General features: G+C 40.6%; 1 protein-coding gene across 1 annotated transcript in view; it reads right to left on the minus strand.

The window, feature by feature from the left end:
• Positions 1-4,121: 4,121 nt before the first annotated feature.
• Positions 4,122-26,619, minus strand: part of LOC103294710 (interferon-induced very large GTPase 1-like) — a 33,797-nt gene continuing 11,299 nt past the window's right edge. The window contains exon 2 of the mRNA XM_054725201.1: positions 4,122-11,462. Within this exon, the coding sequence (XP_054581176.1) occupies positions 4,165-11,460 (7,296 nt within the window). The 5' untranslated portion in view covers positions 11,461-11,462 and the 3' untranslated portion in view covers positions 4,122-4,164. The remainder of the gene's footprint in view (positions 11,463-26,619) is intronic.

The raw sequence follows: 26,619 nt of genomic DNA on the forward strand, positions 1-26,619 counted from the left end.
CAACAGAGGCAAACTGGGAGTCTCCTTAAGGGTGTGTGTGACCAGAGGTTTAGAGAGGTGATGGATAGAAACCCAGGAATGAGTTGGAGACATATGGTGAACATTCTGCCTTAGAGGCACAGGCTCTGGACTAAATCTGATTTAATAATCACACTGCTTAAATGTCAGGAATTTATCTAAGGTGATTTTTATTTATAGACAACAATTGTAGATTGAAAATCAAAGTTAATATATGACACATGGTACCTCTTAAAGGCCATTCTAGATTCATTAAACAAATAACAAAAGAATTCAGCAAATGTTAATTGAACGTTGCAATTTTAAGGGGTGCAGTCTTGTGAGAGCCATGCACCATGTTATGCAAGGGGTTTTGTTTCTGTCACCATTTGTATATGATCATATGAGGAGGTTGTGCCAAGTGGAACCTGGGAAAGGATCTGGGGTGTTTATCTAAGGTGTCCCTTTTGATAAATTTTAACTGTGCAGGTGTTGGGACATTAAAGTAGTTGCTAGCAAAGGGGCTACTCTATGCAAGCAAGACTAAGGGGAGGCCTAGGACCAAAAGGACCAGAAGCTTTAACTTAATTTAGTTTATTTTTTAAAATATATTTCTTTATTGATTTCATAGAGGAAGAGAGAGGGATAGAGAGATAGAAATATCAATGATGAGAGAGAATGATTGATCAGGTGCCTCCTGCATGCTCCCTATTGGGGATCGAGTCCACACCTGGGCATGTGCCCTTGGCCGGATACGAACCTGGGACTCTTCAGTCTGCAGGTTGACACTCTATCCACTGAGCCAAACCGGCTAGGGCCAGAAGCTTTCATTTTAATTTTAAGTATAAGCAAAATTATTTAATTAATTGCCGGAGGAATTACACCACATGAACCATAGGTAGTTGCAAATCACACAGCACTTTATTACTTAAAAAAGTTTTTGATGCTGTGAGTACAGGCTTAATTGGATCCCAATGTTGCTGTTCTCTGGGGCCTGGCAGCTGTTCTGGTCTGGTCCGGATACAGGCGGCTGGAGTTCCTCACCTGAGAGCTTGGTTGCCTGAGAGTTTGGTTGTGCCTCCATTGGGAGGTACTAGCCGTTTTGTTTTTTTGTAGTCTGTCAGGGAGAGGAGCGTGGAGCAGCGTAGCTTGCAGAACTGACAAAGGGACATGCCTTTGTGGTTGTCTCGACAGGCAAGCATTGTTGGCTGGCCAGGATCCATTTTTAAAGCCTGTTCCTACCCGCAGAAGTTTAGGTGGCTATCAATGAATCACATCAATGTGCACATGTTAATCTTAAACAAGGCGAGGGGCTGTTTGTGGTTATTTAGAGAGAGTACATTACACATATGGTTATCTTAGCAAGTCACTCTGAGTCAGTAATTGTAAGTTCAAATTCTTATCTATGGGGTGCACATGCACCAGGGCAGTAGGGAATGTGTCCTTAATATCACAATTTAAGTTTCAAGAAAGTTAATTCAAACATTTTAAAACCTTTTTATCATTTTTAGACATTTTAAAGCATTTTTAAACATTTCCATATATTACTATAACAGAGGTCCTTCCAACTCTTACTGAGACTATTTTCCAGAGAACAAAAGGGAAACTATACTGCTCTAGAATACCTGTTTCCTTTATAATTTTTCTGTTCAAAGATTTCTTTTGGAGACTGGGTCATTTGACCTCAAACTGAGAGTATGCTTGAAGTTCTTTGGGGATTCAAAGCAGAATCAGCACCAACTCCCAGCTCTGAAGATGCAAGTTTTTGATTGCTATCCACTGTCTGTTTACACTGGCTATGGAGGGATAGAGTGTGCCTGTAAAGGGAAGACATGGATGCTCTTATGTACAACATGAAGACATTTTCTTTGTATCAAGATTACTTTAAGTCATTAACTTTGAGAACCTAGCATAAGTCATTGTTTCAGAAGGTGTAGGTTTGCAGATTGGTGATTGCTTTCCCCTCTCAGATTCTTGGTTACCATCAGAGTTTTTCATTTGTATTCTGATCAGGATCCCATGACTCACACAGTGTGAAAAGACACAAAGGTGCCTATTTTGGAGATTAGCATTTCCTTACATTTTAGTATATAAAAGAATATCTTATTGAAATAATCAGAATCTAAAAACTATATATTCTTTACTATTTTATTCTTAAATGAATAGTTATTAAAATTATTAATGGCATAATGATATCTGACCCTTGTTGACAGCCATGATTAAAGTGGCCCTTCTCACCTGCTCATAAACCTTGTTCCAAAAGCCATTTCTTCTTAAGCTTTTACAAATACCAGGCTTTGAATACCTAAGCTCTTATGGACCTTTTTTTAAATTTTATTTCAGCTTAGCACAGGGAACTTCCAACATGCCAGAGAAGATGAGGGTGATACTTACATGAGAAAAACAATAATTCAATTTTTATTTTCTATATTTGCTTAATTATATTTCCTGAGTTGATATAGGCTCTGGTCAAGCTTGGAGTCTCCTTTTATTTCCCAGAACAGAATATATCTAAATAGCACTATGTTTGGGAATCATCTTTCCATCAATATTTTTCCATTCAAGGGTTAGTAACTTTTTCTGAAGATTTCAGAGGCAATTTTAGTATCCAGCCAAGAACTGTATATGCATTTGGAATGTTCATATAGTTAATCTATAGAAATTTGTAGCTGTCTATAATGATTTTGATTTCTCTCCACAAAAACAACTTTCTCTGGGATTGCATATAATCCTACCTAATAAAAGAGTAATATGCAAATTGACCATACCTTCGCTATACCCAAGCCATGCCCACCAGCCATGCCCACCAGCCAATCAGAGCAAGTATGCAAATAAACCCAACCAAGATGGCTACAGACACAGAGAGCAAGGTTTCCCAGGCAACGGAGGAAGCCAAGCTTTCCGTTTGCCCTTGCCTGGCCTAAGCCTCTACTCAAGCTACAAAGTTTCAATTATTGAAGGTAAACAAATCTTAACAGAAATGGCGACAGCCACAGAGCTGGAAAGAGCAGGCCAGGGTTGTCCTCGGCAATGGAGAAAGCAGAGCTTTCCTCACACCCTGGCCAAGTCCAGGCCTCCACTCCAGGCTACAAAGTTTCAATTATAGAAGGTGAATTAACCCCAACAGAAATGGCTGGCAGCCACGGAACAAGCAGGAGGCTTGGCTCTGCTCCAGGCTACAAAGTTTCAATTGTAGAAGGTAAATAAATTCCAGATACCAGGGCCTCCACTTGGGTTGCCCGGGGGCATGGCTGGCCTGCAAACCACCACAGGCCCCTTGCTCAGGCTGCCCCATGCCCCAAGGGGACCCCCATCCTCATCTGAGACACCCTTCAGGGCAAACCAGCTGGCCCCCACCCCAGCACCAGATCTCTATTCTATCTAATAAAAGAGTAATATGCAGATTGACCATCACTCCAATACACAATATGGCTGCCCCCATGTGGTCAAAGATCTTGCCCCCATGTGGACACAAGATGGCCGGCACAAGATGGCCAGCAGGGGAGGGCAGTTGGGGGTGATCAAGCCAGCAGGGGAGGGCAGTTAGGGGTGACCAGGCTGGCAGAGGAGGAAAGTTGGGGGCAAACAGGCTGGCAGGGGAGCAGTTAGGCATCAATCAGGCTGTCAGGGGAGTGGTTAGGGAGTGATCAGACTGGCAGGCAGAAGCGGTTAGGGGAAATCAGGAAGGCAGGCAGGCGAGCAGTTGGGAGCCAGGAGTCCTGGATTGTGAGAGGGATGTCCAACTGCCCGTTTAGGCCCGATCCCAGTGGAGGGTCCCAGATTGGAGAGGGTGCAGACTGGGCTGAGAGACATCCCTCCTCCATGCACAAATTTTGTTCACTGGGCCTCTAGTATTATATATTTAAAAATAAAAAGCATTCGGAATAATAGCTTAAAATATGAAGTAGGAATTTTAAATAGATATTGTTAGATTTTTATTGTTTGTTCATATATTTTAGCAATTTGTTTTTCAACCAGAAGGAATTGAGATAAAGAAAAAGGAAGACCTTTTAACAGGAAATCTTTAACTTCTGAAATATTAATTGATTTATATTTAGCCATTTCATTTGAAAAAATAGAAATAATTGTGAGGAGGAGGTATTTTTGGATTGTTCAAATACTGTGACTCTTGTTCAGATTCTGGTACTCTTTTGTGGGCATTGATTATTATTGCTTTTTCAAGTCATCAAGCACATCTTCCTTTGTGATGTTGGTCCATGCATGAGGGATTTCACCTCTACCTATAAATTTTTTCTGGTATTTTTCTTCTAGGTTTGATCTGAAGTGACAGACAAACCATTTCCAGTATGGCTGGGTGGATGTGTCTGGGGTGATGCTCCATGTGGCATATTCCCCTCCTGCCTGTCGATAGATTTTAAATGGGAATCGGATTGTGTCATCATGCAATATAAATGATTTATCACTTGCTACTGAAGTAGTACAGAAATCAAGGACCAACTCTTCTGTTTTGTGATATCGCCATCCATTGACAGCTTCAGAACGGTGGAAAGGAACACTGTGGTCTCCGTCATGGTTAGGGATTGTGTTTGTACAGATTGCTCCACAGAAGGGACACTGTTTCCAGCAGCCACAGAGATGTTCAGAGAGCATTTTCTGAATGTCAGAAACCATTCCTTCTTCAGGCATATTCAAACAAATCCTTTCTACTATGATCATTAAATCATCCAAAGCTTCACACATGGCTCCTTTGAGAAACTCAATATCTTTAATCTCCTGGTGTTCAATGCTTACCAAGTCTTTTCGTGGAAAGTTCAGGTTACTCCCCAAGTGGTCACAGAACAAATCCAACCACCCAGACACAGTGCTGCTTTTATCTTTGGCTATTGCTGTGGATTCATGAATAGCTGAGAGGATGGCATTCTTGATGTCACCTATACTTGTTTTTAAAAAAGTTTTTATTTTTTTACTTCTCTGGTCTAAACAATATATTTTAATACGGTTTTGAATGTAATCCTTAAAAAATGATTCGGGATGATGAATGTACTTCCAGTAATCATCAAAATTTTCTTTTTCTGCCAAAGAGATAAGAATGTGTTTCTCCAGGTTAGCCCTGTTTCCATTGAATGCTGGGCAGGTAGCTCGCATGTCCCCCGCAATTTTAGGGGCCATTTTTTCCCAAATCGTGCTGGAGACAGCAGGAGTGAGTTTGTGCCATAAAAAATCAACTAATGTTTTGATTGACGTTGCTCCTTGACAAGAGATCTTAAAACTCATGAAGAAATCATCTTTCTTGCTTTCCAAATAATTTACAGGATCATTTGCTCTTTTGAATGCCCTATGCATTTTCTTAAAATCCTCAGATGCTCTTTGGAATAAGCACAAAGATAAGTCAATTTTGTACTTACTTGTAAATGTGTATCTTTCTTTAGTGGGTGCAGATTTCACCTCCTCTTCTATAATGTTCAGGATTTCATGGAAATAACTTGGATCATAATCACATTGTTGCCCATGAAGGTTTTTAATATTTTTAGTGTATCTTGAAATAATGTAGTCAGTAGTCCTCTTTATGGACTCTTTATCATGTACTTCTAAGTTCCTTGTTAATAAGCCCAACCACTTGGTCATTTTGACATGATTTTCATAACTGATTTCAAACTCCTTTCTAGACTTTTTCTTCAGTATATTCACCATGTCTGTCTCCTTTTTAAAATATTCCAAAAGGGTGTCTTCAGAATCTACATCGATGTTAGGCTCTCTGCCTGGAGGGACAGTTGAGGACACATCACAGACCCATTTTCCCCAAAGTTGATTGAATTTGACAAGTAACTCTTCCTCACTCAATTCTTTATCCTTTACAGTTAAAGCCAATTCTCTGCTTTTTTCCAATAATTCCTTTTCATAACCTGACTTTTTGTTATCCAGTATTTCTTGATGTTTTTTATAACTAATATGTACCTCGGCTTTATTTTTGCTCTCAAAAATAAGTGACTCTTTAAGGTTTATTAGTTTATTTTCAAAACTTGCTTTCCACTGAATAATTACTTCACTATCTGGATCTTCTTTAAAATATGTTTCCAGTTCTTGCTGGATGGCTTCATATTTTTCTTTAACTGGAGCCTCAAGTGTGCTTGCTGTGAGTTTCTGTATTTTCCCATTCTTAATCTGGTTGATCAGCTGGTTCTGCAAAGCTAGCACATGACTCCTCAGTTCCCAGGCCCAGAAATTATACTTGGTTTCCAATTTGCTCATGGCCATGACCTCATGGGTGTTCCTGAAACTGAAAATAAAGTTCTCATTCACTAAGGCTCTCCACAAATCTTGAACTCGCAATTTCACATCTGATATCTTCATGATGCATCCCTTAGAATCTTGTTTGGCAGCCCTAAGAATTCTGCTTTTCAGATCCTGGATATTGTGGCTGTAGCGAGGATTGGGAGGTGCCATTGGGGGATTGCCATCCCAAAGGTGAGCAAAGTAGTAGACATGAGTATTGACATCAAATTTAATGATATCACCAAAGCGGGTTACATCTGAGCACTGTTCTTGCTCAGCTGCTGTTGTGGCCATTTCATCTAGTCTCTGCTCTAACCGCCTCCTTCCTTCCATTGTTTGATCTTTAGCTGTGACTTCCCCCACATTCTGATGGACAAAAAGGCAACTTGGGGAGATTTTTACTTGTTTCATCCGCATAAATGCTTGAACCACTATTTGTAGAATATCTTGCATTTCTGATGGGTTTTCTCCAAAAATATTGATCAGAGTTAAGTTTCCAAGTCCAATGACAAAGGTTGCCAACTCATTGTCACGATTTTTGGATTTACTGCTGAGTTCTGGGGCCCGAAGGCCTTCTGAGTCCACAACAAGCACAAAGTCAAAGCCCAGTTCCTCTGTGAAAGTGTCCTCAACCTTCAGGAGCTGCATGTAGGCCCCCCGGGTACACCTCCCAGCACTGACAGTGAACTGCAGCCCAAAAAGTGCATTCAGCAGGGTGGACTTCCCTGAGCTCTGTAGGCCAAGGATAGAGAGAACAAACAGCCGTTTGTTTCCAAGTTTCTCAGAGACCTTGTCAAAAACAGCTCCCACCCACTTTAGAGGCACATATGAAGCATCCCCATCCATCAGCTCAATGGGAACACCAGATATCATCAGATCTGCAGCAATCTGGGGAAGGAAGCAATAAGGGATAGATTTTGTGTGGGAAGCTTCTTCTAGAGCTTCATAGATCTGGCCAACTTCTCTGAGAAGTTGCTCAATTCCAAACATAGAGTTATTAATCTCTGTGGAGATAGTGTCTATCTCTCTTTGCCAGCGTTGGAGGTCAGTGCTCTTTGGTGCCTTTTGCTTTTCTGTTTGTATACGTGACCACAAATTGTTTTTCTTTTCATTTAGTTTTTCCAAGTGTCCTGCAGTCAGGTTGTCCAAAAACACACTCAGCCATTGCAAAAAGTAGTGTGTGGTTTGAGTTTCTGAATGATTTTGGAGAAATTCAAGAACAGACTGCATTAATTTATTGAGAGGAAAGGCTCTGCTCAATTGTTCCCTTCGTATTCTTTGCTTTTCTGTCTCAATCTCACTCTTGTGTTGTTCAATGCTTCGATTCCCTTTTTCTCTTAGATGATAGAGTTCTTTGTCCTTTTTACACCAAAGGTGCCATAGGTGTCCCTGAAGGGGCAATAAGTTTTCCTTCACCTGAGATATATTCACTTCTTTCAGTAGGGTCATTAGGACTTCTGCCTTTTCCCTGGCTTCCTTGCATTCTCTCTGGTCTTCATCAATAAGAAATCCTTGTTTGCGAGCCATTGGGGCAAGGTCTTCTAAGCTGAAAGCTGTATTTGAGAGCTCCATCAAGTGTCTGATTGTAGTAACAAGCTCTTCTGTTAACTCTGCTTCATTTCTGTTCTTGATTCCAATTATCACTTTTATATTAGAATTATGGGCCACAGTTTGTTCTTTGTTATCAAGTAAACAAATCAAAGGTCTTGGTGACTGACTCAGATCATGAATAATTTTTCGATTTTCTATATTGTCATCAGAAGTTGACATGAGGACGACAATGAGAGAAGATACCTCCTGCAAGAAGGTGAGTTGCTTCTTATGTTCTTTGGCATCTCCATGGAGATTGGTGAATGTCACACAGTTGTCAAATCTGTCCTCGTCTTCCCCCCCAGGGCAGAACCAGCAGATTTCCACCACTCCCCCCATCAAGAGACAGTCTTTGGTGCTCCCTCTGCAATGCCGGTGGAAAAAGACATCATGTTTACGTTTACTGAGAAGACAGTTCATGATCTGAGATTTGGAAGCAGAGAAGCCATTTCCAACTCTTATAAAGGACACAATGGGGGTAGAGACTCTACACATCTGCTTATTCTTGTAATTGATCTTTTCCTCTCTTGGTGATTTCCTTGCTTCCTGCCAGCTCCTTCTAATTTGATTGAGAGACCAGAGAGAGAATTCAATTTGAGAATTGCAGGGATTAGGTATGAGAAGAGGGAGTGCAAACTGGCAAATGGAAAGTTTGGACAAAATATACTGTCTGGCCAAATCATCTGCACAGTGAAGAATTGCCATCTGAATATCCATAGGGTGAATATGGGGCCTAGGATTAGAGGGTGAAGGATTATTGGGAGTATCCCTGTCTTCAAACAAGTTTTCATATGGATCAAAAGTCTCATTTTCCCATTTAGAGGTACTTTGATAGACATGATTCTGTATGTTTTCACCATCTCTGAAGACCAGATATCTCAATCCATAATCCAACATCAATAGCTTCTGCATGAAATAGAAAGGAAGCTCCCTTTCAGAGCTTGGTTGTGTGTTGTATACAGAAGTCTTATTGACCAGATGGAAGTTAGCTCTGCTCATCATTTTTGGGTAGTAATGTTCTAGGCCTAGACACTGAAGTAAGTTTAGGAAAGCTGTATGTTCTATGCCTTCCCATTTGCTATTTCTATTATCACATGGATCATGGGATTGTTTCTTTTCATTGAAAATACTTTGTAAGTTTTTTCCTATCTCATCCATTTGCAATGAAGAGATGGTGGCTTCACAATTACCATCAATTAGCAATCTCAAGTCTTTCTCTAGGTTTTCCCAATCATGATCTGCTCCAGATTTGGAGAGGACATGTGCAACTTCCTTTGATAAATATTGACCCAGGTGATGCCTTATTAATACCAAGCGTTGTATTTTCTCCTCCGGGGAAACGTCTGTGAGTCCACTGGTAGCTGTCAGACATGTGAGCACCAGGAATGCCTGAGCTCTGTAGGTGCAAATGTTTTTGAGTTCCTGGTATTTATCTTGGGCAGTTTGCATTTTATCCAGTAGGAAGTCTAACTCATGAACCCCAAGAGGATACTGAAACTTATTGTTTACCACATGATATCCTGCACCAGCTGCAATAGAAAGTAGAAAGAGTTGTGTGTCTGGCTGCTCTGTTACTTGGAGGTAGTTCAAGAAGCAGCCAAGAGACAAACTGACCTCATAAGTGGCCTTTCTCTGAGCTTCCTCTACTTTTTCGGCAGGCCCTGATTTCGCCTTCACTTCCATGAGGTCATTCTTGGTTTCCTTTAAGATTTCAATTAGTTCAGATAATTGGGTGATGTTCATAGGCTCCTGCTCTGACTCTGACTGGGAGACCCACTTCATGATGAAATGAGCCTGAGGAAAGTTATTCACTCTGTAGATGTGAGGATCCAAAAGGCTCCGCAACTGAGATTTAATAAACTTAGTTGCACTGATGGAAGACGTTTTGCAAAAGTTAACAGTTTTTATCAGAAAATTCTGCAGACCCCAATCTGTGAGGCATACGTTAATCCAAGTGTCATAACTTTTTATTTTTTGAATCAACATTTGCATGAAATTGATCAGTTTTTTAAGCTGGCCTTTAGGATCAAATACCTTCCAAGATTTCACATCCTCTAGGAAAACCCTAGCCTCCTTTTCAACACTTAATGAGTCTTCTCCATCCTGTATCTGGGAAGTGATGCTAGTCAGAGAAGTGTAGGTGTTTTTCAGTAAGCTTGCTAATTGAAATGGTTCATTAAAATCACTTCTGTGATTGTCAAGGATGATGTCCCAAATGGGCACCAGCTGAAGTCCCCGGTCGATGACACTCCAGGTTTGATTACAGGCAACTAGGCCAGCTTTCCACTGGAGAAAGCCATTTGCTTCTGGTGGGCCACCTGTGTGAACCACAGATAATTGGAGTTTGGTTTGAAGATTTTGTGAGGTTGTGCTTGGGTCGGCCATTTCTGAACCAGAGTCTGACACATCCATAACTGCAGCAACTTTCACTCCAAGGCCACTATAGCTTTTACTTATGAAATTGTTCAGGGCCTCTGCTGACTGCTCCTTTACTTGTTCCAGCTGCTCACTTTGGAAACCATCTGAAGTGACTTTCCACCAGTAGATTCCTCCCAGGTGCAGAGGGCCCTGGTTGGCATGAGAGCCAAACCTGTGGAAGAAAGCTTCAACCCTATGCCTCAGCAAGGGGAGTGTGTCTGTGTCTGCAGGCTGACCCAGAAGGTCTTCAATGCATTTCAGTTCCTTGAGAGCAGCCTTGGAGAACTGGAGCTGATCCATGGGGAAGTGGCAGGAGGCAAGTGGGACATAGCTGAACTTGGTAGAGCAGAAATAGGAGTGCTCAGAACGTGATTGTCGGGTTTCCTTGGATTCCGAATGTTTACTGTGGTCCATATCAGCTTCCAAGCAAAGTCCCCAACCTCCGCCCTTGGCTGATGCAGTTACACTGAACCCCAGCTTCTCTGTCATCTGGGTGAACATGGATTCTTCTTGAGAAGATGTAAATTCCCAGGTTCCCATTCGTGTGCTATGATCAGGGCCAAAGAGTAAGAACTCCTTGGGGACACTGAGTAGCTCTTCTTTCATCTCCAGAAGACTGCTGTGGGAGCTGGTTTTGTAAATTCCCTGCAGGGCCAGCCCTCCAGATGCCCATCTCACCAGATCTCTATCTGGGAGGTTTTGCCTGTGAGACAGCGTCCTCTCATTGAGGTTGCGTTTTTCCTCCATGTATCCCATGACTTCTTGTAGGGATTTTTCAGGGGGTGGCCAATACTCATTGGAAAGTTCCATTGCCCTCCTCAGGTCTGTCTTTCCCCCCCTCACTGCCTCTTGTTGTCGTCGCCTCTCTTCTGATTTGAAATATCTTCGCTCCTTCAGCATTTGCTTTCCTCTTCTCTTCTTTTCCTTTATCATTTTCCCCTGAGACTCTTGTAACTCTGAAAGTCTAGGTGAGTGTGACAGCTTGAGTAGCTTCTCCAGGGCCCTTTTCTCCCAGGAATGTTTTGCCTGGGATTTGAGCTTCTGGAGTTCTCTTCCTTCTATGTGTTGTAAGGCCTGGGCACAGCTCACACCAAGAAGTTTCTGCAGCTTTGGCAACCAGTACTCAATTTCCAGTCCTACTTCTCTCAGCATCTCTTGGAGATCTTGCCTTCTTTTTCCTTTGAGAAGGGGCTCGTCAGGGGGGGACTTTGATGGGTTCATGGCTGTGGACAGAAAAGACAGTTAGTCCTTGCAGGTGTCATCCACATGTCCAAAATGTTGAGAGTACTAACATACAAGTTTTTGAGGCTTTCTCCTCCATTTCTTTCATTGTTCCAACAAATGTATTATTGTTTAAATTTTTTCAGTGTGTGTGTGTGTGTGTGTGTGTGTGTGTGTGTGTGTGTGTTTGTGTGTTTGTGTGTGTACAAGATATCTTTGTGGGTGCTCTCAACATGTACAGCGATTTAGTTGTCAGGCGAGTTGCAACTTGATAGTCTGGATTTTGGCACTTTGTATTCCACAAAGTCAATTGTATGGAGAGCATTGTGCGAAGGTTGCCATTTGAAAATGTACATACTTTGGTAGCTTGATATTTATTTTAAAGACAAGAGGGATAACACAAGTTATTATTTTTCAAGTTGTTTCTATCAAACATGTGTTGAAATGTTTCCTACCTGTCTCTGTCACTTCTTATACCATTTAATGATAGTTATGTACTCTCCCGTCTTTTATTTTTAAAAAAATATTTTTAGTGATTTCAGAGAGGAAGGGAGAGAGAGTTAGAAACAGCAATGAAAATCATTGATCGGCTGCCTCCTGCAGACCCTCCACTGGGGATCGAGCCTACAACCTGGGCATGTGCCCTTGACTGGAATCGAACCTGGGGCCTTTCAGTCTGCAGGATGACACTCTGTCCACTGAGCCAAACCAGCTAGGGCAACTCTCCTGTCTTTTAAAATTGTTGATATTATTAAATATGTTCCCCATTTTACCCCTTTGCCTCCATCTACTCAGCCCCTACCACACCCCAGGCTTTTAATACACTATCACACTATGGTGGGGGTATTGGATGAAAGAAGGTAAGGAGATTAGTGAAAGAACATATATACATAGCCCATGAACACAGACAACAGTGGAATGGTGGCTAGAGAGATGAGGGGGAAGGGGCTGGGTGGAGGTTGGCAAAGTGTGTGTGTGTGGGAGAGATGGAGGACATCAGTAATAATGCCAACAATAAAAATAAAGTAAAATAAATGCAAAAAATTACCAATTTACCAAGGTAGGCAGAAAGAAAAAGAAAAAAAACTAGAAAGCAATGAATAAGAATGCAATACTCAGTTCTCACATATTAATAATTTCTCTAAATCTAAATAGACAGAATCCATCAAGCAAAAAGCACAGAGTCACTAGATATTCTAATATAAGAAGACACAATTAGAGATTAAAAATGGCAGTGGAGCAAGTGGATGCTATACAGAAATGCTCCCAGTACCAAAATGGATTACATATAAAAGACAAACACAAACACAAAAACAAAAACCAACCAAATAAACACACACACACACACACTATCTTGGATTATCAAATTAAGACTCTTATGGAGAGAATCATGATAACCAAGACCAGAAAGTGGAGACCACATAGAGACCAGTAGGAAGGGTACAGACATGAGATGGATGGTTGGGCTCTCCACAGACAGCAACTGAAGTTTCAGAGAGATATCTCAACTGTAGGGGGTGCGACTGAAAACTCTGGGGTCTAATACACAAGCTGGAAACCCCAGCAGAGAGCACCAGAACTGAGAAAGTTGCCCACATAACATCTGGCTGTGTAAAGTAGCATGGTTGCTGTCTGTCAGGGTGAGATGACTAGAAATGCAGGCACCTTTTTAAAGTGCTAACACAAAACTTTTGTGTGCATCCTTAGGCTCTGGCAGAGGGAGTACAGAGGAGTTGTGTGAGGAGAAGCTAGGGTTTAGGACTCTGGAGTTACAGCTTTGAGGAAAGACACACTGGTTTCCTGAGCTGAGTCATTTCCTCACACTGTGGAGGTCATCTTTCTCAGGCAGATCTTTACTATCCAGACAGTTTTTGCCTTGGAGGAAGACAGTTACCTCACCCTATTGGAAAACCCCTTGCCCCACCCTGTGGAGTTCCTGAGGCCCATTAAGAGACTGATAATAACAATTAGCCTCCAGGCAGAAGCAATTCCCTGCCTTGTTGAAAAACCTCTGGCCCACCTGTGGACAATTGTCTTAAACTACTCAAGACTGAATCCAATCACTCTGCAGGCAGAGGTGGGTCTCTGGAGGCTTTGAGTCTTTGACTATTTTAATTAGTCAGAAACAGCATTTGACACTGTCCTGCACTAGAAATTGGGAGGCATGGCACATCTACCTATACATAGGCACAAACCCAAATAAGCAGCCAAGAGAGGGAGACAAAAACAACAACACCCAAATGAAAGAATAAGAGAATTCTCCAAAAGAAGAGCTAAATGAAATAGAGATAACAAACTTATGAAAATTTTAAAAAATAAATTTATCAAACATAGAGTTCAGTATAATGATAGCAAAGACACTCAACAGATTAAGAAATGATATAGTAACTATGAAGATGGACATAGCACTAATAAAGAACACAATGGAAGGAATATACAGCAGATTAGGAGAAGCTGAGAATCGCATTACTAATTAGAATACAGGGTAGAAAAAAATCATGCAATCAGAGAACCAAAAAGAAAAAAACAAAAAATAGGAGAACAGCATAAGGGAGCTGTGGGAAAACATAAAACATAACAATATTTGCATAACAGGTTTGCCAGAAGGGGAAGAAAGTGAGCAATGGGATAATGTGTTTGAAGAAATAATGGCAGAAAACTCCCCTAACCTGGTGAAGTTAAAAGTCATACAAGTTCAGGAGGAACAGAGAATTGCAAGGAAGAAGAACTTAAGCCCATGTACAAACACATACTTACAGTGCCAAAAATAAAGACAAAGTGTAAATCTTAAAGGCAGCAAGAGAAAAGCAAATTGTTACTACAAAGGAGCTCCCATAAGGCTATCAACTGATTTCTCTATCAGAATCTCTATAGGCCAGAAGGTAATGGCATGAAGTACTCAAGATAATGGAAAGCAAGGATCTGAAACCAAGATTATTATATCCAGTTAGACTATAATTAAAAATAGGTGGTGAAATAAAGAGCTTCTCAGATGAAAAAAAGACCAAAGGAGTTTATCAACACCAAACCAGCATTACAAGAAATGCTAAAGGGACTGCTGTAATGAGAAGAGGAAATAGAGAAACATAGGCATACAGAATTAAAATGGCAATAAATAAGTACCTATCAATAATAACATTAAGTGTAAATGAATTAAATGCTCCAATCAAAAGACATAGGGTATATGAATGGATACAAAAACATGACCCAACTATATGCTATCTACAATAGACCCACCTCAGAACAAAAGATTAACACAGGAGGAGAGTGAAGGGATGCAAAAAAATATCCATGCAAATGAAAACAAAAATGCTGGTGTAGCAATACTTACATCTGACAAAATGTACTTCAAAACGAAGGCCATCATGACAGACAACAAAGGTCACTACATAATACTAAAGTGGTCAATCTAGAAAGAGGATATACCCCTGGTAAATATATATGCACCCAGTATAGGAGAATATATATATATATATATATATATATATATATATATATATTTCTAGAGTACTTTAAAAGAGAGAGAGACAGCAGTATGGTCATAGTATGGGATGTTAACACCTCACTGACTTCACTGGATAGATCTTTCAGACAAAAATTTAGCAAGGAAACAATGACACTCAATGACACACTGCATTAGATGGTTCAAAAGAACATTTCACCACAAAGCTGCAAAATATACATTCTTTTCAAGTGCATATGGATCATTCACAAAGACAGACCACATATTAGAACAGAAAACAACTCTCTACAAGTTCAAGAAGATTGAAATAATATGAACCATCTTCTCAGATCACAAGAAATGAAAATAGAAATCAACTACAGTATAAACACTCAAAAACATTTAAACACATGGAGGTTAAATAGCATGTTATTCAACAATGAATAGGTTACCAATGAGATCTAGAAAGAAAAATAATTACCTGAAAAAAAATTAAAATGAACACACAGCAACCCCAAAACTCTGGGACACAGCAAAAGCAGTACTGAGAGGGAAATTCATAACACTACAGGCCTACCTCAAAAAAATAAGAAAAACTAATAATAAACTGTTCAACCCTACAACTTAAAGAATTAGAAAGAGAACAACAAGAAAAAGTCCAGAGTAAGTAAGGGAGGAAATATTAAATATTACAGCAGAAATAAATGACATAGAGACTAAAATAATAATACAAAATTTAATGAAACCAGGAGCTGGTTCTTTGAAAAGATAAACAAGATTGATGAACCATTAGCCAGATTCATCCAGAAAGAAAGAGAGACCCAAATGAATAAAATCAGAAATGAAAGCAAAGAAGTAAACACTGACACCACAGAAATACAAAGGATTGTAAGAAAATACTATTAACAACTATATTCCAATAAGGTGGACAATATGGATGAAATGGACAAATTCCTAGAAAAATACAACGTCTCAAAACTGAATCAGAAAATCTGAATAGGCCAATAACAACTGAGAAGCAGTAATTAAAAAAACTTCCAGCAAACAAAAACCTTGAACCTGATGGCTTTACAGGGGAGTTTTATGAAACATTCAAGGAAGAACTAACACCTATCCTGCTCAAACTATTCCAAAAAATCAAAGATGAAGGGACACTTCCAAGCTCTTTTCATGGTACCAGCATTATCCCCATCCCAAAAACAGATAGAGACATGACAAATAAAGAGAACTACAGGCCAATATCTCTGATGAACATAGACACTAAAATCCTCAGCAAAATTCTAGAAAATCAAATCCAGCAATATATCAAAAAGATCATACACCATGACCAAGTGGGATTTATTCCAAGGCTGCAATGCTGGTACAATATTCACAAATCAATAAATGTGATACATCACATGAACAAATTGAAAGACAAAAAATCATATGATCATGTCAATAGATGCAGAAAAAACATTTGACAAATCTAATACCCATTTTTCATAAAAACTCTTAGCAGGCAGAAGATGGCGGCTGGCAGGACAGAGGTGAGGGAGAGGAAGTGAGTGCGTGAGGGGATGAAAGGAGAGTGTGTGTGGTGTGTGTGTGAGTGGCTAAGGGACAGTTAAATCTCGCAGGAGCAGCAGGGGCTGGCAGACAGGCTCCCTTGGACAAGGAGAGACTACCACCACTGCGGGCACTCCCCAGACTGTGGGACTCCAGCATGGAGCCCATGCCATCTTGAAGGGGAGAACAGCCTTTTTAGGAACTCATCAACACCACCAACCAGACAGGCCTTGGAACTGCCCTGCGACCCAGCAACCACTCCAGTCAAAATCCTGCTGCCCCACCTGCAGACCCTTAGACCCTGGGACCTCCATCTCCAAAGGTGCATTGTGGGGAACGGGCTGTAAGCTGACACGGTCCTTGCACCTGTAGGGGCTAGCAAGGCTGGCACCTACCCCCACAGATTTCCCAGGCCTGTTTGGATGGCAACTAATCAGTATAACGAGAGCAGCCCCTGCCTACAGAGCTTTCCCAGGGTTTGTTTATATGACTGCTATCAGTAGGATAAGAGCTACTTTCATGGCTTACCAAGAAATATGTATCCAGCTAGTGAGATTTATTATAACAAGAAACCTGTCCTTCAACTTATCCCTCCAGTAGTGATTTTAGAGAAACAAAGAATATTTTCCTTGTGAGTGATTCCCTGCTTAGTGTCTTATGTATAAAAAGCACTGTATTACTAATAAAAGTTGCCAGAGCTTCTTTAGAGCTGTGGACCTCCTGAATCCCACTGTCCTGTCTTTCTTTCTCTTCTCAAATCCCACCTCTCTACCTCAGCCCGGATCAATCATCAGGCTGGACCTGACAAATTGGCGCCCTACCAGGGACCTGAGGACTTGGGAAGCAGAAGGTGAGGATCTCCTCCGGATAAAGAGTGCACTCGATAAGGTAAGGGAGGAGCATTTTTTTGATAGTCGGGAGTAAAGCATGGGACAGTTAGAATCTAGAGAAAATGCCCTTTATGGGCAAATGTTAAAGTCTATGCTCAATAGTAAAGGAACTAAAGTTAATGACAAGCAAGTAAAAAATTTTTAAAATTCATTCAAGATGCATTTTCCTTATGGAATTTGATACGGGATTGTTTAGATCCCAGGCATGAACATAATCAACCATCTCTTAAGCCAGGAAAAAAGGAGAAGCAGTGTACTGGCACAAAAAAGGGGTCTGAAAAAGACAGCATATTAAAAAAGAGTAATGTAAATTTTAAAGACAAATTAAATCCTCAAGATGAGGAGGATCTTGAGGAAGCTACTGCTCTTTGTCATGATGATGATACAGGTGTTGTTCAGGCAAAAGATAAGGAAGATTATTTTTCTGCTAGAACTGAAGAGGGTAGTGATATGAAAGATGAGTTAGAACAATTTTTAGAAGGATTAAAGCGTCTTGGCAAGGAAAAGAGAAGCCGCGGGGGCCGTTCCCGCTGCTCTCTGCTGCCCTGTGCAGCACCAGTTCCACTCTCCCCTCTCCAGATGACTTTGCAGGAGGCACGAAAGGCTGGTGAGGACTTAGGCATTCACGCCTTCCCCGTTATGGAACGGGTGAACCCTAACACGGGACAGCGTGAGCGTACTTATGACCCACTTCCTTTTAAAACCCTGAAGGAGTTAAAAACAGCCTGTGCTCAGTATGGGCCTACTTCTCCTTATACTTTAACTATCTTGGAAACTATAGCCTCAGAGGCTCTCCCACCTAATGATTGGAGAGCTATTGCCAAGGGTTGTTTATCAGGAGGGGATTATCTCTTGTGGAAATCAGAATATGATGAAAAGGCTAAAGAGCAAGCTGCTCGTAATCGAGCAGCCCAGATTAATATTTCTTATAAAATGCTAGTAGAAGAAGGAGCCTATGCTGATACCCATAATCAAATTCAATACCCCCAGGAAGCTTATGGGCAAATTAATAGAACTGGGATCAGAGCCTGGAAAAAGCTTCCCACCTCTGGTCAAAAAACAGAGGAGCTCTCAAAGATTATTCAAGGGCCAGATGAAAAGTATCAGGATTTTGTCTCTCGGCTATTACAGGCTGTTGGCCGAGTAGTGGTGGATGGAGAGGCTGGCATGTTAATAGTCAATCAGTTGGCGTATGAAAATGCTAACGCTGCCTGTCAAGCTGCATTGCGGTCCTATCAAAGAAAGGGGACTCTCTCAGATTATATCCGCATTTGTACAGATATTAGTCCCTCATATATACAAGGAGTCGCTATTGCAGCCGCATTAAAGGGAATCACCATTGAAGGAATTCTTCAGCAACAGTTCAGCACAGGGAAAAGTCAAACACACAAGTGTTTCACTTGTGGAGGAACAGGACACATGGCAAAATAGTGCCCCTCTAATAAAGGGGTTAATAAAGGAAATGGCAGAGGTCCCAAACAACCTGGACTGTGCCCTAAATGTAAATGAGGAAAACATTGGGCAAATGAGTGTAAATCTAAGACAGATATCCAGGGAAATCCCTTGCCTCAGCAGCTGTCGGGAAACTCCTGGAAGTGGCCAGCTCAGCCCCAGCAAATAATGGAGGCACTATCTGTTTACCCTCCTGCCCCTGTACCGCCTCAAGGCCAGCTGGCTGCGCATCATCCAGTCTGCCCCAGGAGCAAAACAGATACAGGAGTTATTCCGAGCAACCCCTGGAAGTGCCGGCATGGACCTTGGATCCATAAAGCGATATATATTAACTCCAGAATTGGGACCACAAGCCATCCCTACAGGGGTATATAGACCTCCTCCTGAAGGAATGTTTAGCCTTTTACCAGGTAGAAGCAGTTTAACTATAAAAGGATTACACCAGGAGTGGCAGGAGAGGGCAGGGCTATCTGCTCTCCCGCAATAAGATTACTTACAATAAGATTACTTAAAGTTACATTTAAGAATTATAAAAGAACTTACAGGGAAATGCGAATCTTGGCTAAATTAGGTATAAGTTATTACTTCAGAAAGCATAAAAGAAAGAAAAAATTTGAGATCTGTCTTTCTTTTAAGCATAAGCAGAAATTTGGCCAGATCCATTACTAATATTTCCCCTGAAATAAGCAGGATATGGGGGAAGGAAGAGACACGTGACGATCCAATATGGATGCCCACTCTCCCAGTATACAAATTTAAAGTTTCCTTTCTCGCCATGAAAAAGCCTTAAAAATTTAGAAATGTATCTGGAATTTCTATGCTAGTGGGGAGAGAACTTAGCTGTAAGACAGAATGCGCGCATAGTCTGATTTCAGACATTTAGATAGTCTTCAGCTGGAATCTCTCTGCAAAAGCTATAGAAAATTAGAAACCCAGAACTGGTTATTTTTCCTAAGAGAAACGGCGAAAAAGTCTTCTTAAAAGAAATTCAAGCTAATTCCAGCAACAAGATTCGCATTTCCATAATAAAGAGCTGTTTTTAAAATACTAATAAAGTGTGTTAAAAGGTTGACTTTTAAAGCCTTCAAGAATATAAGTAAATTTATCTCTGTCATAGAATATATTCAAAATAAATGCTTTAAAATAATTAGAATTGGATTTGAATCTCAGAAATTATGAAAATATAAATAATATATTAATTGTAAAGATCTAAGTAGCCCAGATAAGTAACTACACCCTTTGTTAATAGAGGAAGGGGTAGATGCACTTCCCCCAGCAGAGTTACTAGCAAATAAAAAGTAAAATTTAAATTTACCTCATAAGAAAAATCTAGAGGATAGAATTAAAGCCATTAATTGATTATGTCTTATATTTCTCTTAGAAATATAAGTGTCATCAATCTAAGAACTACTAAAAATATTTGATTTACAAGCTTTAAAAGTTCAAAGTACAGATTAAATTAGGAGAAATTATAAATATAGTAATTATATTACCTAATATATAAAAATATATTTTTAAGAAAATAAAATGCTATATTTTCTCTAATAATTAAGAATTTAAAATATATTAGTTATTGGTCTGATTTTAAAAAGAGGATTAATTATATAATACAGTTTAAATATAATTGATATTCTTTAATATAATTTAGGTATATAATTTTTAAAGCATATATATAAATATATGCATATATATATTTAATCTTTCCAAATTATTTCAAGACTGAGTGACTTTTGAACATTTAATTGGGCCCCAAAATATTCAAAAATCTATTCTCTCTTAAAAGAAATTTTTTTAAATTAAACCGATTAATACTTAAAATCACATAGAAAGCTTTATCAAATATAAATTAATATATTTTACTTATACATATATATTAAATATTATAAAGATTTTTGCCTATAAGAAGGGCAAAAACAATGTATTTCTTAAATATAGCCATACTTTTAGATCAGACCAATAAAGTATTAAACCTATAAGTTTTACTAAATAAGTTTCTTTACTTTTTAAATAAAGATACCTACTTTAATTACTTAAATATATTAGCTTATTAAATTATAATCAAGGGTTTCAGCTTAAAGAAAAGCCAATGTCTTTATAAGCAATTTAATTAAGTATTCTAAGAAAGTTACTAAGACCTTGTCTATAAAAAAAAAAAAAATTAACAGCCAATTTAAAATTAAATTGCCATACCTAGAACAAAGTATATCCTTACATAATATTATTCTACAATGTCATTATAATTTTTTAATATTTTACAACAGCATATTATACATTTATCCCAAACAGATTTACAAACTAATTTTTTGAATGTTTGGCAGCAATTTAAAAGGACATAAAAGGATTTAATCCCTTCCACTATATGGAGGGCCCTCTGGGAAGGCACCTGAGCATTCTATATTGGCCCTTCTTACCCTTTTTACCAAGAGGGACCCTCTTCTCACAATGTAATTGCCCGCAGCTGTTGCCTGAGCTCTCTATTCATACTGAGGTTAAAGCCTCATAGTGGCTGGTACCATGGATCTGTCTCTTTCCTAATGGTGTGAGCTCGGCCCTCTCTAGAGAAGAAACCTGGGTCTCCAAGAAATGTGATCAGTTCTGGGGCCCCGCCAGCAGGCGAGGGGAATCCCAAGGCAGGTGCTGGGCATGGAGGCCATAGGGGCATAGACTACCAAGGAGACATAACTAAACCTCGAATCACCCTGCTTGGCCCCAGAGGATGGCTGGTTAGTCAAAGACAGGTAAGATTCCTCAAGGGAGGAACAACCTAAGACAGGCACAGTCGCAGAAGGGCCATCAGGAGAAAACTTGGGGGTCAACAGAGGTGGGGCACAGACCCTCACCCCCCCAACTTTGCAGGGACCTGAACCCTCACCCCTTCTGAGGGAGGTCTCCTACCCCATGGCTGCTTCGCACTTCCCACACCCAGCCCGGATTGGGACCCAGGTAACAGACAAAGACTTGGCCTAGCTCAGATCAGGACCCAGATAACAGAGACATGGCTAACAGCAGCTGCCCTATATCTAAATCCAGCCTAACACCAGGAATGCTCAGGGCTTTCTCAGGGATACAAATAATCCTTTCCATTAGTATTTACAGGGTAAACTAAGATTGTTATTAAAATATTAAATTTAAAAATAAATTAGTAGTCAGCTTTACTATAAAAGTACTTATAATATAGCTAGCTAGTTGCCTATAGGCTCAAACTACAGCAGAAAACACAGAGCAAAAAAAAAAGGTCCTTCAAACCCCTTATATTTCAGTAGAAATACAAGCTCTTATTTATACCTTAACAGATTTCACTAAGAAGCCCATCAACATATAGTAATAGTACTTATATAGTAAGTATAGCAAAAATTATTAAAACAGCTACTATAAGGCACACTAATTTACAAGACTTTTTCATTTAATTTTCAGCCTTTAAAATATTTAACAATAACAATTTCCATATTTTATTAGAAGCAATGTTCTCAGTATATTATCCACCTTCCTATACCAACTTTAGGGGTAAATCCCCAAGGACTTAAACCTAATCATATCTAGCAGAAGAATGTCACTCAATTGTAGAAAGAACCATTCATACTCTTACAATCATTTACTAAAAAACAAAAAAGGGGAAGAGGTTGTGTTTTATATCTTTCCAGAAGGAGCAATGCAGCCAATTCGGGTGCCAGAGAGTTACATGTGTCACCGAAATGGACTCAGACAAGCTCCTGTGTTCCTTCACTCGAAAGGACTAAGTACTACCCTAATAACAGCAAAGCAGAGGAAGAAGAAAAACTGAAATCTATGCAAGGGACTGAGGTGCCAACATAGAGTCATCTGAAGAAGTTAACAACTAAAGTACAGCAGATTATAGAAAAGCAAGAAGTTGAAGTTCATACAGATTATAGAAAAGCAAGAAGTTGAAGCTACTTCTTCAACCATGTTCCTGCTCATGCTAGCATCTGTTAGCTGCCAGTCTTCTGCAAAGTTTTACGCAGGCAAACAAAAGACTCTAAGTAAATATACAACAGGAACACCAGCAGCAAAAGAGACTTTCTTTCATTTAGTAGCTAAAAATATTAATATGTCCATAGTTTTGATTTCTCTCTTATTGTTTTATTATTATTTAATAGCCATAGTTTTGCTCTTAACATTCAAGTTTTAAAAATGATAACATGTATATAATTTAATTTTGCATTGGCATTGTTTTAATATTAGAGCTTTGTTATTAATATTTAAATTTTACTTTTATTATTAGTAGCCTAAAAAACAGATATCAGTAGATTACATAGAGGGATTCAAGCTATTAATGATACAGGTTCTGCCCTGTTGCCTCCTAGCGAAGTGGCACAGAATATTTTTGATAAAATTCTAAGCCTTATGTCTTTTCATAGATTACAATCATTTATCTGGTCTCTGTCAATTATTGTTATCCTTGCTTTCGTTATTCTCTGTTTAATTCCAGTCTACTTCTGAACCATTGGATCCAGCATCCGGTCCCTACAAATAGGACTACATGAACTTTGCTTGAAAGACAGAGAAGGGGGATCTGTGGGGAACGGGCTGTAAGCTGACACAGTCCTTGCACCTGTAGGGGCTAGCAAGGCTGGCACCTACCCCCACAGATTTCCCAGGCCTGTTTGGATGGCAACTAATCAGTATAACGAGAGCAGCCCCTGCCTACAGAGCTTTCCCAGGGTTTGTTTATATGACTGCTATCAGTAGGATAAGAGCTACTTTCATGGCTTACCAAGAAATATGTATCCAGCTAGTGAGATTTATTGTAACAAGAAACCTGTCCTTCAACTTATCTCTCCAGTAGTGATTTTAGAGAAACAAAGAATGTTTTCCTTGTGAGTGATTCCCTGCTTAGTGTCTTATGTATAAAAAGCACTGTATTACTAATAAAAGTTGCCAGAGCTTCTTTAGAGCTGTGGACCTCCTGAATCCCACTGTCCTGTCTTTCTTTCTCTTCTCAAATCCCACCTCTCTACCTCAGCCCGGTTCAATCATCAGGCTGGACCTGACAGTGCATCGCTCCGCAGCAGTAAGTAAAACCTCCCCCTCCCCAGCAGCAGAACTCAGGACAAAACATTCATGTGTTTCCAGCCTGCAGGCAGCCAGGGCATTCCACTCCGTAGGCAGCACCTTAGAGCCACTGGGAGCCCCCACGGGTGTGATTTTGTACAGACAAGGGTGTGCGGCCTTGCAGTAGAAATTCTGAACTCTCTCTTCCTGAATAACTGCCAACGGACACCCCAGTTGTGCAACTTCAGTGCCACGGCCCCTTGGAGTGCATCAGAGCTCTGCACAGGCAAATTCATCGCCACAGACAAGGGAAGGCACCCTGAGCCTACATATCCACAGGGTCTTCTGGGGAGCTGCTTTGAGCCCCTGCTGGGTGTGATTCTGTACAGACAAGGACGTGCTGCCCGCAGAAGAAACTCTGAACTCCTTCCTCCTGAATAACTGCCCACTACACTCCAGCTGTTTAACTTCAATGCCAAGGCTGCTCAAAGTGTATCAGAGCTCTGCACAGGCAAAAGCACCACCAGTCCTGCCCGTGCACTTCCAATTGGCAGGCACCCTGAGCCCATATACCCACAGGGCGCTTGTGGGAGCTGCTATGGGTCCTGGCTGGGTGTGATCTTGGATAAACATGGATGCACTGCCTCCAGCAGTAGAAATTCTGAATTCACTCATCCTGGAGACCTGCACAGACACCCCGGCAGGGTAACTTCAGTGCCAGGGCCCCTCAAAGTGCTTCAGAGCTCTGTGCCAGCAAACTCACCACCACAGATGCACACACTTCCAAAGGGCAGGCATCCTGAGCCCATATATACACAGGGTCCTCTGGGGAGCTGCTTTGAGCCCCTGCTGAGTGTGATTCTATACAGACAAGGATGTGCTGCCCCGCAGTAGAAATTCTGAACTCCCTCTTCCTGAATAACTGCCCACATTGACCCCAGCTGCTAAACCTCAGTGCCAGGACTCCTCAGAGTGCATCAGAGCTCTGTGCCAGCAAACACACATCCACAGATGCGAATTTCCAACAGGCAGGCACCCTGAGCCCATCTACCCACAGGGTGCTAGTGGGAGCCACTGTGAGCTCTCCCTGGGTGTGATCTTGGATAAACAGGGGTGCACTCCCCCCTGGCAGTAGAAATTCTGAATTCACTCATCCTGGAGACCTGCCCACAGGTGCCTCAATTACGCAGCTACACTGCCAGGGCCCCTTTAGAGAGTTTCAGTGTGCCTCGCAGGCAAATGTGCTGTGGGTACTCCTGTGAGCCGCCACTGGGAGTGAGCGCCTATCCACCATAGGTGCAACAGCAAAAGCTGAGTCTTCTCACCCCACAACTACAGAACTCTGCACACCACAATCACGCCTTTCCAGAGTGCAGGCTCCCTGAACCCCATAACTCCAACAGATGGTTCCTGGGTGCCTCTGTGAGTCCCCATTGGGCACACGTGATTTCAACTAAGGGTGCAAGACAGCAAAAATTGGGACACTCCCCTCCACAGCTGCTGACTTCTAGACACCGCAATTGTGCCTCTCAAGCTCACAGGCCTACATCAAGAGAACCCAAATAGCTCAAGTAGGAAGCTACACTAGATTACCAAGCCCAGGAGAACTGAGAGATTACATCAGTAGCACCATCCCCAAAAGAACCTAAGTTGCAAAGCAATTGGACCTACAATTAAAACATTACAGGAAGACAAAAAAGCAACCCCCAAAGGAAAGAAAAAGAGGAATCACCAGAAAGGGACTTAAATGAAATCGAGGCTAGCAGCTTAACAGAAAAAAAATTCAGAGTAATGGTTATAAGGATGTTTAAATGACTGGATGACAAATACACGCAACTCAATGAGACCTATGAGAATATTGCCAACATGAAAAAGAACCAAGAGAAGATGAAGAATGACAGCTGCAATAAAGAACACAATGGAAGGCTTAAACAGTAGACTAGAAGAGACTGAGGACCGCATCAGTGAATTAGAAGACAAGTAGGAAAAACACACACAAACACAGCAGCAACTGGAAAGAAGACTTAAAAATCAAGAGGAGAGCCTAAGGGAGCTTTGGGACAACACAAAACGAAACAATATTCGCATAATAGGGGTACCAGAAGGAGAGGAAGAGAAGCAAGGAATAGAAAACCTGTTTGAAGAAATAATGACAGAAAACCTCCCTGATACTGCCAAGAGAAAAACCATGCAAGTCCAAGAAGCACAGAGAGTCCCAAACAAGATGAATCCTAAAAGACCGACACCAAGACACATCATAATTAAATTGTCAAATACCAATGACAAAGTAAGAATCTTAAAGGCTGCCAAAGAGAGACAGAAAGTTACCTCAAAGCGTTCTCCTTTTAGAATATCAATGGATTTCTCAACAGAAACACACCAGGCCAGAAGGGAATGGAATGAAATTTACAAAGTTATGCAAAGCAAGGGACTGAACCCAAGAATACTATACCCAGCAAGGCTATCATTCAAAATTGATGGTGGAATCAGGAGCTTCACAGACGAAAAAGGACTAAGAGAGTTTATCACTACCAAGCCAGCAATGCAAGAAATGCTAAAGGGACTGCTGTAAAAAGAAGAAAGAGAAAGGCAAGAATAAACGCAAACATTAAGGAAAAATATGACAACAAACATGTACTTGTCAATAATAACATTAAATGTAAAAGGATTAAATGCATCAATCAAAAGACATAGGGTAGCTGAATGGATAAGAAAACATGACCCATATATTTGCTGTCTGCAAGAGACCCACCTCAAAACAAAGGATTCACACAGACTGAGAGTGAAGGGATGGAAAAAAATTTTCAGGCAAATGGAAAT

Source organism: Eptesicus fuscus, chromosome 13 (genome assembly GCF_027574615.1).
Source record: "Eptesicus fuscus isolate TK198812 chromosome 13, DD_ASM_mEF_20220401, whole genome shotgun sequence".
NCBI lineage: Eukaryota > Metazoa > Chordata > Mammalia > Chiroptera > Vespertilionidae > Eptesicus > Eptesicus fuscus.